Here is a 12,680-nt window from a genome sequence, read left to right on the forward strand (position 1 = left end):
ATGCATGTACGAATCAAAGCTATTGTACTATCCTTATTATTATCTGCAAGCCAAGGGCTCTGTTCCAATTAATGAATACCACAGATGGACCATTCAACAAGCATGCACACAAACGAACCTACAATAGGTACAGTAAAGTACCCAGTATTACAGAGCCCAGAGAAGAGCTTTTACTTTAAAAACTATTTAATCAGGAAAATCAACGCCTCACATCAAAGAAATGGAGATGAGGGACAGGCGGATAAAGAGGCTCATCAAAGAAGGAGATCTAGTTAGGGATTCAACGCCCTAATTCCCTTTCTCTTAAAACCTTCGTCAGAGGGGGCACAGGGCCAATTTGCTCCCTAAATGGCTGCGTGTGAATGTGCAGATTGCTTTGCATAGCCGCTGGGAATCTGGGCTTCTTCCTCTTTTTCTTCTCCACACGGAGCCTGTGAATTAGAAAAGATCCAAAGACAGACAGGCTTAACGGAACCCTAGCTACCTTCCTTAAGTCCAGAGCCCTGTTCCAACTCCCAACTAATTCAATCCATGGCCTAACTCAATTAATAGACTTAAATGCACTATTTCTTCTTTATCTTTTCTCTTTCCTGGGGATTGGGGACTTCAGTTAAGAGTTGAAGAGTAATATCTGCAAAGAGGTTTGGATTGTAAGACTGTCTGAATGTTAAGACAATGACATGTCCCGGTGGCATTACGGTTGATCATATATGCATCGTTAATCTCGCTTTCTGGGACTTGCCTTACATTAATGTAATGTAGTGCATAAAATATTGACAAATGGTCTTCCATGTCTGGGGCTTTATATGCATTGCTATAGGATTCATTGGATAAAATGTCCTTGATGTGAGAGAGGACCTCCAAGTATTCACACGATGATTTTTGCATAATGTCAAAACCAATCATCATCTAGGATTGTAACCCCCACCTCAAGGTGTACATTTTCTTTTAATCCAAAAAGGGACTATTTCAGTACTTCTATATGTGCTTTAACGGTACAATTAATTAATTTTGGCCTTGCATTACCACCAAGGACATACTCTAGCACATAAACTCTACAGACCTGCAGAAGTTCTAGGAGAAATAAAGATCACATCGGTCAGTAACATAAATAATTTACGATCAGCCCTGGCAGTACACCTACCCAGTATTCTTCAGGGCATTCATGCACCTCATGAGGACAAATATTTCATGCTTTATCCTCTCCACTCAACAGAAACATTAACCTCATCTGAGTGCAAATGTGTGTATGTCTTTCGGAGCCAGTAGATCTGAGACCAGCTATCTGCAATAGGCTTTCTATCACGCCTGCAGTTCAAATTGATCGTCTCGGCAATCAGCAATTAAGCCCTAGTGATCAGAGCGGGAGAGGGGAGGAAGGGGAGGGAGGGAGAGGCGGGAGGCACCCCCCCACCCCACTCCTCTCTTGTCAGCCCAGGAAAGGCTTCACTCAGCTGGGGTGCGTTTGGCCTGGGGCTGGGCTCACTGGTGGAGGTTAACTCCAGCATAAATAAGCATCTTTGGACTCATTACAGGGATTAGAGAGTAATTCGCCTGCGAGGAAGGAGACGACTGCCAGGGTTTTGGTACAGTTTACTACAGTCTTATAAGGGCGAGGGCCCTAGAGATTACAGAGGGAGAGAGAGATGGAAAGGCAGCAAAAGAGAGAAAGGCCAAGAGAAAAGAGAGGCTGGCTGTCAAGTGTGTGTATGTGTGTGTGTGTGAGTCAATCCAAGCCCCCGGCTGCCCCCTTGATCTTGAGCATGTTGGGGTGCTGTGAAAACGGATAATGGGAGTTAGAACGACCGAGCCTGTCTAGAGAGAAGTGTGCTGATTGTTATAACTTTCCCTCATCTCTCTCTCCTCCACTTAACTAAATAAACACCCAAGAGGTAGCACTCTATCAATTTTAATGATGTTGAAATACAATTTAGGCACAAAATACACAACAAATGCTAATTTGGCCATGATGAGAGGCATCAGAAATTCCTCCCATTATTTATTCAGCTGACTTTCTGCATTTTTCATCAGAACAAATATTCCCATTTCAACAAACACACACACACACACACTAACACACAGCCAATTTGGAGCATAAATCAACACGTTCACTCATCAAATATATGCTCTGTGTGGTGTTCTCTGCAGTCTGTCCAGTGCACCAAAGACAAATAGTTCTGTCCAAAGTCCAGCCGGAGAAACGGAAGGGGCAGAGGATTGTCAATATATGCACACATACATTAAACATAGCAGGTCGATGTGTGTTCAGAAAAGACACAGACATCATAAAGACTGAAGTCCAGTCATAAACTCATACATGACTACCTAGTGAAAAAGGAGGGCTGCTCACAGAACAGGGACTGTTAAACCCTTTTATTCATGTTTTAATATAATTCTGTGTTTACAAAATATTTTTTATGATAAAGTTTAATCATTTATTACATTTACATCAAAATGCAGTAAGACATTTATATAATCATACAAAGGTGGTTAGTCATGAGTCTCTTCACTGCATTTGTGTATTCCATTTGTACAGCTAGAAAGATATGGACCACCATTTTTATTTCAGTAAGTTCCTGCAATTTCAAAACAAACTAAGTCATGACAGCTTCTTCACATCATCACCTGCCAATCCTCACCACCTCCATTTTGACTGGCTCAGGCAGTCCTGCTTCTGCACCACATTTGGGACAGGTGAGGTAAGCGTCTGCAATGCTGAGGCTTTTGATGCAGTAGTAGCAGAAAACATGTTGGCAGCCCACCGTATGAGGCATGGTCGGCCACTCTCCGCACAGTCCGCACTCTTTCCACACCCCTTGCCCTTCCGTTGCTCCCTCCCCATTAGCACTTTCTCCCCCAAAAACAATCAAAGACACAGTTGCCTTCAGTTTCCTTGTATTGATAAGTGGTAACAGGTAGATGAGGAACTGAGCAAAACCGTGCCACAGCAGCTCACGGTTCATGTGCTGGTAGGTTACGTCCCGGATCACAATGGGCTTGCTGAAAATCGCCTGAGCTCCCACAATCCTTTCAGCCAGGACAGAATGGCGACCTTTCCTTAGGAACACAAGGAAGTTGATGAGACTTGCAAGCTGGGCGATACTAGAAACAAGGGTCAGGCAATTGCGGAGACCCTGTTGGAGTAAACCACCGTCTCTTTCAGACACAGGCCCTCCTGAACTCAAACCCAAGCACAGCAGCAGGCTGTGGGAACGTTCCTGGAGCCAGCGTGGCCCTGCGGTTAGCAGGGCCAGACCCAACTTCTGCCTGCGGGACAGAGGTTTGTAATGGGGAGATGAGGAAAGGATGTTGTGGTAGCGCAGGCTCAGTAAAGACTGGCCCACAGTGGCGCTGCTAGAATATAGTGTAAACCTCCACAGGAGCAGTTGGAGCAGAGCCCTCAGCTCAGGCTCCAGCGGGGTGAGCAGGCCTGGGCGGCAGTTCTGGAAGCACTGCGAAAACTGGGCCCATACCAGCTGCTCAAGGGCTGAGTCTAGCTCAAGGGCATCGAGCTGACTGATGCGCAATACCGGGGTCTGCGGGTCAGCATTCGCTTCTGGACCAGAACTTCCAGCTGTCCTTTTTTGGTTGTCCTCGCTTTGCAAACCTGCTGGAAAAATTGTACACATGGATATATAAGTTAATCATGTTTTTCAGGATTTTCATGAATGGCACAAAGAGATCAAGATCTTTTTACAGCCTGGATCTTATTTTTGTTTAGTTTGGGCCATCATTCCTAGATGTCGTGGTACGGTATTCACCAACTTTATTGTTGACAAAACAAACTTTGTCAAAAATGGCTGTCCACTGAAGTGAACCAGGAGAATAACAAGCTATCCCCAATGATGGCCAAAACTACAAAAACAAGATCCAGGTTGTAAAAAAACCCTGCATTTTCTGTAAAACTGCCAATAATCAAGTACATACATGTCTCATGACTTCACATTATTAAATACCTTATAATGTATAGGCAATACCATACTTGATCTATTAAAGTCATGAACATGAACAAAAATATAAAGAGGCACAACTATTAAAATGACAACTGGGTTGTTGGGAGCAATGAGGCCCCGGAGGTGAGGCCCATCCTGTTAGGAAGGTTATTTTTTCTTTATACATAGGAACGGAAATCACTTTTCACATGTAAAACCCGTCCTTAATGCAACCTTTGAGCTGCGCAATGCAGAGGAGCAGGGGGTCTTAGACTGCTCTCTCCAGTGTATAAACACACACAATCCAACACACACACACACACACACACACACACACACACACACACACACAGGAGGCGAAGCCCAGGGGCTGTTGGTGCCTGCTCCCTCTGGAGATAGGGGTGTGTGTACAAATCACATCACTAGGGATTAGGCTAACGGCACAGTCTCTGGTACACCGTAAACATCTGCCAAATGTGGAACAATTTTCCTCCCCCTAGAGTCGACTCCATATGGGATCTCACCATTGTGACGTCTGGGCTATTTTGCGTTGCATACGTTTCCAAACTGCTCATAGTTCCCCCAGTTTTATCTGCCCTTTCCTCAAATGAAACGCTTAAGAAGTGGGAGACTAACTAAGGCATGAGAGACAGAGCAAGAGGCCCCGAGAGAGAGAGAGAGAGAGAGAGAGAGAGAGAGAGAGAGAGAGAGAGAGAGAGAGAGAGAGAGAGAGAGAGAGAGAGAGAGAGAGAGAGAGAGAGAGGCCTTTTTTTGACAGTGGCTTTTGTGTCTCGCTGAACAGGATTTGTCATGAGGCTTTAAAAGAGATTTCAGCCGGGTAAATATGGCAGTTCTGACAGAAAGAGAGAGAGATGATGGTCACTTTAGACGTTTCTCGAGGAGGTAAAAAAAAAACACTCTAATATGCGGTGGCAATGCTTGGGTTTATTGTGGTGCACAGGACCATCTGTGTATTCCTGATGTTTCAATAGAGCCAGGATACACCTTCCAACTAAGTTAGAATTAGCAAATGAATGAAAAAGAGTGAATTCATGCTGAAGTAAGCAGGTGTGACAAATTCATTGAGCTGCATTTGAAATGCTGCCATGTATAGTGACTAGAACTTCGCCTGAGACGGAACTAGAGTTTGGAATTAAAAAAAAAAAAAAAAAAAAAAAAATAGAGGTAGTCTGAATGTGTATGGTAACCAATAAACAGGCTCCATTTGTTTAGCTTAATCGGAAAGTTTTTCCTTGATGGGAGAAAATGTGCAGATTATGTGCCTGTGTGTGTGTGTGTGTGTGTGAGACTATGTAAGTATGTCAAGGGTAGCCTTGATCTATGCAGAGCTGTAATACAGAGCTAAATTAATCTATCAGTCCATGGTTGCACACACACAGGTGGTGGAAATCCCCGTCACAGCAGCAGCCCTCTCGGGAGAGTAAACCCGGCCGAGTCCAATATTCTTCTCAAAGCCTTTTATCGAGCAGTTTACAAGTTATGAATGAATATGTTTTATTTGGGGAAACACGGTATTGACAGCCACCTATCAATAGTAATGTGACTATTGTCAAGGGTCTGTCAATATTAATGTAATTATGATGTAGAGGGATCAGAGGGATGCCGGAGTCGGGGGCCAAGTAACATCTCCTGCCCACTGCCATATCAATAGCTGGGATTGCTATTGACAGCTTCCCTTCAGACTTGCAGCACTTGCCAAATATATAACAAGCAGACACTTCAGTCAATGCCGGGCTGCCTATAAAAATTAAGCATTTGAATTTACAGGGCTTTTACCGTGGACAGCTGGAAATCCATGTTCCTTATGTAATAGTCAAAAGTCACAGTCAATGCCAGTGTTTACAGAGTACTGGCATGGTGTGTGTTAGAGGACAGACACTACAGCATTTGCACACAAAAAGCATACACAGATACAAGCAGACAGACTCTTTCTCTGATGTATACGCACGCACACACACACAGACCAAGATATATATTGACTTGATTCTCTCATGGGTCAGCCAACCAACCGACCCAGAGACTAAATGCCCTCTCTTGGAAAGTCTGTGGCTGACAACCACCAGAGTCAGAAGGCAGGTTAGAGGATTTGACCAAAAATCAACAGAAAATCACCTGAAAAGTCTGGAGTCTTGCTTTTCTATCAGAGCTGTATAAAATACTTTTAAAGCATCTTCCTGTGAATATTAAAGGGTATGTTGATTCAGGTCAGATGAGAGTTTTTCCTTTTCCCCTTGTTCCCTTAGCCTGTGCATCTTGTTCAGACAAAGATAGTGCACTGACTCAAGGCTGACTACCATAGCTTACAGACAACAACAACAACATCCAATCTAACAGGAACACACTGCAACATAGCTTCAAGGCAAAAGGGGCCATGACCAGTGTGAGGAAGGAGAGACGAGGCAACAAAAGCGTACAGAGCATCAGACTGAAACCTCGCAGCTGCACCGGGTCCTCTTGAAAACTAGACAACGGGCTGTAATGACAGCTACCCAACAGAAAGACGGATAGACAAAGAGACAGACAAAAAAGACAGACACGTCAGACAACACGTCATGAAACCCCCAGCTGGGAGCTCTGAGCTACTGTCTACTGATACAGTGAAGGAAGAAAAAACTGGGGGCAAAGATAGCTAAGGAGGAAAAATGAGGGAGGGGAAAAACAGATAAGCATAAACCGCTCCCTAGGAACTGACCTTGAGACTGACGGTCACAATAAAGTAGGAGGGAACATTCTTGAAGCATACACAGCTCAGCTATACTGAGGTACAGGCATTCAGGGAATAGCCTATAGACAGAGGAAGGCTGCACTTTCTTCTTGACCTTGGTTTTGGTGTCTAGGGAGGGGATGAGGGTGTTTAGGGCAGGGGACTAAAGACTGAGGGATGCTGGGAAGGTGGAGTATCTCTGGGGGATTGCGTATTGCTTTTTCTACAGCAGACAAGCGCTCTGAAGCTGCTCACAAGGCTATCATTCCATGCCAGTTAGAAACTGTGTCCAAAAGTCTCGATTTAGCTCCTGGTGTGGTGTAGTGCTCAAATTCCTTAGCACTTAGCTATGGTTGTTAGCATAATATATTTGCTGAAATAATGCATAAACGTTCACTTGGCTTTCTATGATGCTTGTAGCGAGAAATAGGCTATGCATTGGCAAAGCATGCTGGATTACAACTTTACATTTTATTCCCTTGCTCATGTAAATTAATTTGTGTAAAAGCTCTGGTGAATAAAACCTATTTCTCTGAGCACTCCATTCTCGTTTTTTCTCTCTCTCCCGCTCCCTCACTTTATTGCCCTTCTTTCGCCAGGAACGAGTGCGAGCCTATTAGCCATGGCCTGCTAATGTCCTCACTATGAAAACGGATGAGAATGTCAGATTTAGAACTTTTAAGAGAGTGATGTCATTCAGCAGACCACAGGCATTACGGGGACACTAAGATTACCCAGGCGGTAACCAGACTAATTGTTATGAGTCTGTTTCATGAAAAATGAATGTGTGCAAATGCACAGAGGGGTCTTCGGGCTGTGTGTGTGCGTGTGTGTGCGTCACACACTAATGCTTTATCAAGGCTCTCCTCTTTCTCTAATCACCCAAGACTCCTCCGAGCCATGGGGTGAGGGCCAAGTTAATGCCTGAACACAAAAAAATTGCACATCAGTTAGAACAGCATATCTGACACACAAAAAATGTGCTCTGCCTAATCTGGTTTGCTCAGAAGGTAAATTATTTAAGAGAATTAATTGATTTCATGAGTATGAAGGTTGAGTATGCTAAGGCTGTATGAGTAATAAGTACAGGGGTTTGCAAAAAACAACTTAAAAAGTAATGAAACATTTAGAGGGCAGAGAGGCACAATGAATGTGGAAGAAAAAGCGGAACAGCTAATAAATGAGAGAACTGAAGTTGTGTCTTTGTTAGGAGTCAATGAGAGAGGACTGGGGCCTCACCTCATGCAAATAAAAATGTGCTATGCTGAGGAATATTTGATCAGCACATTTCTTAGCTTCTCTTTACGCATGAAAAACACAGGCATAATAAAAGTGAAAACATTTTGTCTGTTTCTGTGCAACAATTAAAATGTGTGTGGGAGTGGAAAATTCTAACCTGAGGGGAAGCTGATTTTTGTGTCCAGTAAAATCTATGAGAATGTGAAGGGCATTGCAGGATGAGAGATTTAAGAGTTTGCCACAGTCAACCCCACTGAACAGATGCTAGCTACTTTTAGGAATTCATCTTTGATATGTATCTACGAATCAATTTGGGGAATTGGATTGCTGCCGCTACAAATTGCACCCCTAATGACATGTTGACATGTTATACTTTCATCTGAATTTGGAAGTTAATGCCTTGATTTCCTGCAAAAATAAGAAAAAAGTGCCTTCTGGCAATGTACACATTATAGCTAGTGCACTGCAAATATGGAAAAAATATTTAATTAATTGTTAGTCATTTATCCAGTATAATGCCTAATGTTTGCTGATTAGAGCTTCTAAAATTTAAATGACTGAAATTAAAAACCTTGGTCAGAAAATATATATATTAGTTGAAGCCATTTTACTTTATGAAATAGGCCACTATGTATGTGCAGTATAATGTTTTTTGTTTTATGACTAAAACTATAAAGCTAATCCATCTAGGATGGAATTCTTTAAAAAATAAGTGCACAGATAACCCCACTGCCTTTATCACTTGCCTTCATCTGGAAACTGTATAAAATGACCTTATAACCCCAGAGTGAGATCACAGCCCAATTTAACTTCAGTGACTCCCTTAAAAACACACTCATTACACTAAGTGTTTAGCTCCAGAGGCAAACGCCTATACTTCAATCTCATGCAATCAGCCGCTCCACATTCTCCTCATAATGACATTGTCTCTAATTTTTTAGCCCATGCCCATCAATCTTTAACAACAACAAAACCTAAATCTGCTCCATTTTGATAATAAGGCAAGAGCATTATGTGATAATCACAGTGGGGATTAGGTTGTGGCAGAGTGTGCAAGAGCAATACAGTCAAAGCCACTGGAAAAGAGAGATATAACCAAGAGATAGATAAGAGTAGAGGAGTGATGATTGGGATGAGAGAAATGAAGTGAGTAGTCTCTTGAAAATCAATAAGATCAACTTTGCCTTGAATCTCAATGTGGAAGGTTTTGATCTCTGGCACTGATTATTTAGGGGAATAATGGAATTATGTGCAGAGCAGTATAACACACTCCTACGGGAACACACTCTTACAAGGTTACCATCCAAAGTTGCAGTTGGTAAATATACCTGGAGAGGACTCGTAATGAATCACAAGAGTTGGTCATTTGAACCGTATGCGCTATGCACATCGATAGACATCAACCATCGATTTGATTTTAAATGCAAAACATGCATGAAAAGGGAACAAATACATCTTTGGAGAAACAACAGTCACTAGACAGCAACAAGGAGGTGATAACATTAGACCACGAGTCTTTAAGCCGCTTAAAAGAAGCCGACGAGCCGCATTTGAGTTTCCTGTGGAAATACTAGGATATGGAAGAAAATAATCCATACTTGAATGTTCGCTAAATAACACAACGAATATATATTTACCCATTTCTTTTCAGGGGAAAGGTGAACTCAATGTAGTCCAGTCCTCCCTGATACGACTAAAACAATCTGTATTTCCGGGTTGTAAAAATGTACCCCGCCTCTTGAAGAAAACTCACCAATGGTGTGCAGGTACGTCACAATTACGAGGCCAATCGTCAAAATTAGCCAATCAGAACACACAGCGCTAACACAGCGGCAAACTGCAGGGGGAAGCGTCGTTCGGTCTGGAAATAATACACTCATAGTCGTCCTCCGTTGTAGTAACGGCACATAGCGACCAAGTTGTTGGAGAAGCCACGGTAATTCACATAAAGTAACACAGATAATGTCTAACATGCACTCTAAATGCCATGCATTGACTTTTTTCAGGTTACTATTGTCTAATAGTGTAAACTATAAGGCAGTGCAAAGATTTAATCAGAGTGACAAGCCACGATTTTGATAGTTAGCTAGTTAGCCATTTCAAGACTGTGGTTTGTTTCATAAACAGTGCAGATACTTTATTTGAGCAATGCTGAAAACTTGCACAACCATGAACCAAAAGACAACATCACCAGAGTCAGGGGACAACTCGAAGCTGTCGGGACATGGAAGTGATGCTTTGAACCTGCCCTCTCCCTCAGGCGAAGTAGAGCTGAAAGTTGCCATCCAGGGTCTTGAGACCGAGACAAACAACGTGAAACAGCTTCTATACGAGTTCAAAGGACTTTACGAGCAGAGGTTGAGATTTCTTGAGTTGGACAACACTTTAACCAGAGAGGAACTGATGCAGGTTAGTAAATCTTCGTCCAGATGTTTTTTGAATTGCAGCGTGACAACGGTAGCGTGGCCGAGCGGTCTAAGGCGCTGGATTTAGGCTCCAGTCTCTCTCGAGGCGTGGGTTCGAATCCCACCGCTTCCATTATGACCTCAGTGGGCTGGATGTATAGTCAGGTCATCGTAATCAAATATAGATCCCCTAGTCATCTATAGGGACTAATTTAACACTGACATCAAGTGTTCCTCATTCCACTGGGCACATCCTCCGTAGTTAACCATCGAGGTTTCTGCACCCTGGATTGTATTCATGTGAACAGCGTCAATTATATATATATATATATTAAAAAGCATTATTGAGTACCCCATTCAGACCCTGAAGTCTCTACAAGATGTGTAGTTTTCTGCAGACATCTATTGTCATTAGGTTACCATCCATCCAATACAAATCAAAGAGCATCCTGTTCAGCGTGACTCGGGCATCAGAAGATGACCTCCGTCCTGTCAGACAAATGACAGGAGGAAGCGCAGGGGTGCTTTCATAAAGCCGCAGCACTTGTAACAGGTGGCAAATTGCATTATGTTTCCATCTGAGCGGCAGAGATCAGGAACACAGATCCACACTCATATTTAAAAAAGAGAGGTTTCTAATCATCAGGATTGTCATGTGACATCATTTAGCTACAGAATGTAGCCCGTGTGAGCTGGGCTGTGCATCAAAGCACAGGTAACAAGGTTTCAGAGATGGGTTTCAGTCAGCCGGCCCCAGTCGCTGGCCTGTTTAACAAGGTTATGTGTTTAGAACCCAGGAGCTCCCAAGTCCTAAAGGTTGATGTGGACAGTTAATCACAAAGCTTGTCCATTGAAAACACAACGCCCATTCATCCATGAACCCACTGTAGGTTTAGGATGTTTCCTAACATGTTAAAACACTTGAACAACCTCCTAATGAAAGAATTCATATAAAAATGTTTTTCTTATGCTTTAGGGCAGTGATCCTGAATAGCTGTTCCAAAACTGGAAAACAGTAAACCAACATGCTATTGAGTTTTATATAATGGATGCATTTTCAGTTCCACACCTTTAAAATACAATGTCAACCCTAGAATGTTATCTTAGATACTGTCACATCTACTGTCTTTGTAAAGTTACTCTCCCCTGAAGCTATACATCAGTTTTATATTATGCGTCAAGGGACGGTATAAACTGCTTGTTGACTTTTTTGGCTGTAGGGGACAGAGGTTCATGAACATAGATGTACAGGTGCTCCTCTAAGGCAAGAAAATTCTGAAATTCAGTGGCACTCTTTTTTTTTTTAATCAGAGCTGCAATCATTGTATATATAGGGTATCTGGCTACCTGTACAATCTCTTTAAGGAACAACTGCACAAGCAGGTTTTTTTAACTGAGATAAAAGACTGACCCGAAAGACTGTACTGAAGAACTGTGCAGATTTGATATATTATGTCAGTTGTGAAGCATGTTCAGGTGACCTATTTTTTGTAAACAATAAAATGTGTACTTAGAAATGCATTCTCCCAGACATAAAGCAGCAACAGGAAACAACATCTTTCTGAACCTGCCCTAACCCCTGACCAACTACATACTCTTGCCTGCTCATGAAGTATTCCTTTCTAATAATACAGTTCAGAGGTCATCTATTGTGAATCCTAGGCGGGCTGCTGTATGACAGCCAAGACTATCTGACCTCCATTGCTGGGCTAGTTTTATATAGAGGTTCTGGGAAGTAAAACAAGTTTTAAATTTCAAAACCAATTTAATACCCCCCATGAAGGTGATGATTCATGATGAAAGTAGGGCAATGATTTAGACAGGAAATTCAATCCTACTATAAAGTCCTACTAATAACAAGCATATGGTTAAAATGGATGTGTTATTAAACTAAACATAAGTAAGCAAGTGATGCAAGTCAAAATGTATTACAATAAGCAATAGAGCTGCCGTAAATCTGATGTAAAGAATCATCAGCTTTGATGATGTTATCTTAGGCTATGAATTACATATCTCAGCTTCCCTCATAAGCAAGGTGTTGCTGCTCTCGTTTTGTGGGTCCTAATCCAGATGTTAAAAATGCATGGGCTACTTGTTGCGGTGGAACGAGAGACTGTGGCCATCAGCAGTGGATTTCACCATCACCACAATTTCTACTCGTTGTCTTCAGATGTGTGTTTTTGTCACAAACTAAAAGAATTACAACCTGCGCTGCGAGACTATTGACTCTCCACCCCATGTATCTCCCTGTTTAATCACATTCTTAATCTCAATGGGACTACTCTAAAGACATAAGGGTTAAATATAACTAAATAAAACATACATTTTCAGATTCTGTTATCCTGTTTGTCTGGGGAGCTCTCATGTTTCCCTTCTGAG

At 42.4% G+C, this 12,680-nt stretch overlaps 2 protein-coding genes and 1 non-coding gene across 17 annotated transcripts in view; 2 read left to right on the forward strand and 1 right to left on the reverse strand.

Moving 5' to 3' along the window:
- Nucleotides 1–1,893: 1,893 nt before the first annotated feature.
- pex2 (peroxisomal biogenesis factor 2) lies at nucleotides 1,894–9,640 on the reverse strand. Of its 2 annotated transcripts, none has more exons than XM_044177297.1 (2): nucleotides 9,534–9,640; nucleotides 1,894–3,610 (listed from the first exon to the last, which is right to left on the reverse strand). In XM_044177297.1, exons 1-2 carry the CDS (start codon nucleotides 9,535–9,537, stop codon nucleotides 2,622–2,624), a joined length of 993 nt encoding a protein of 330 aa, XP_044033232.1. In that variant the 5' UTR covers nucleotides 9,538–9,640; the 3' UTR covers nucleotides 1,894–2,621. The 2 variants fall into 2 exon arrangements, with proteins under 2 accessions (XP_044033232.1, XP_044033233.1); XM_044177298.1 differs by having other exon boundaries at nucleotides 1,894–3,607; nucleotides 9,534–9,628.
- An 86-nt stretch (nucleotides 9,641–9,726) lies between these two features.
- LOC122866771 (golgin subfamily A member 6-like protein 22) overlaps nucleotides 9,727–12,680 on the forward strand; it is a 147,932-nt gene continuing 144,978 nt past the window's right edge. For 9 of the 14 annotated variants that reach the window (XR_006375805.1, XR_006375806.1, XM_044176862.1 and 6 more), the window contains exon 1: nucleotides 9,757–10,305. Coding sequence is in view for 11 of the 14 variants with exons in the window: in XM_044176862.1 (XP_044032797.1) it covers nucleotides 10,045–10,305 (261 nt within the window). In the remaining 3 variants the exon portion in view is untranslated. Of the gene's footprint in view, nucleotides 10,306–12,680 lie in introns of all 14 variants that reach the window. The other 5 variants (XM_044176859.1, XM_044176866.1, XM_044176869.1 and 2 more) reach the window with 5 other exon arrangements.
- On the forward strand, nucleotides 10,353–10,434 carry trnal-uag. The gene has a single exon. It is a non-coding gene; the product is annotated as a tRNA-Leu (tRNA).

The sequence above is a fragment of the Siniperca chuatsi genome, linkage group LG19 (assembly GCF_020085105.1).
Source record: "Siniperca chuatsi isolate FFG_IHB_CAS linkage group LG19, ASM2008510v1, whole genome shotgun sequence".
NCBI lineage: Eukaryota > Metazoa > Chordata > Actinopteri > Centrarchiformes > Sinipercidae > Siniperca > Siniperca chuatsi.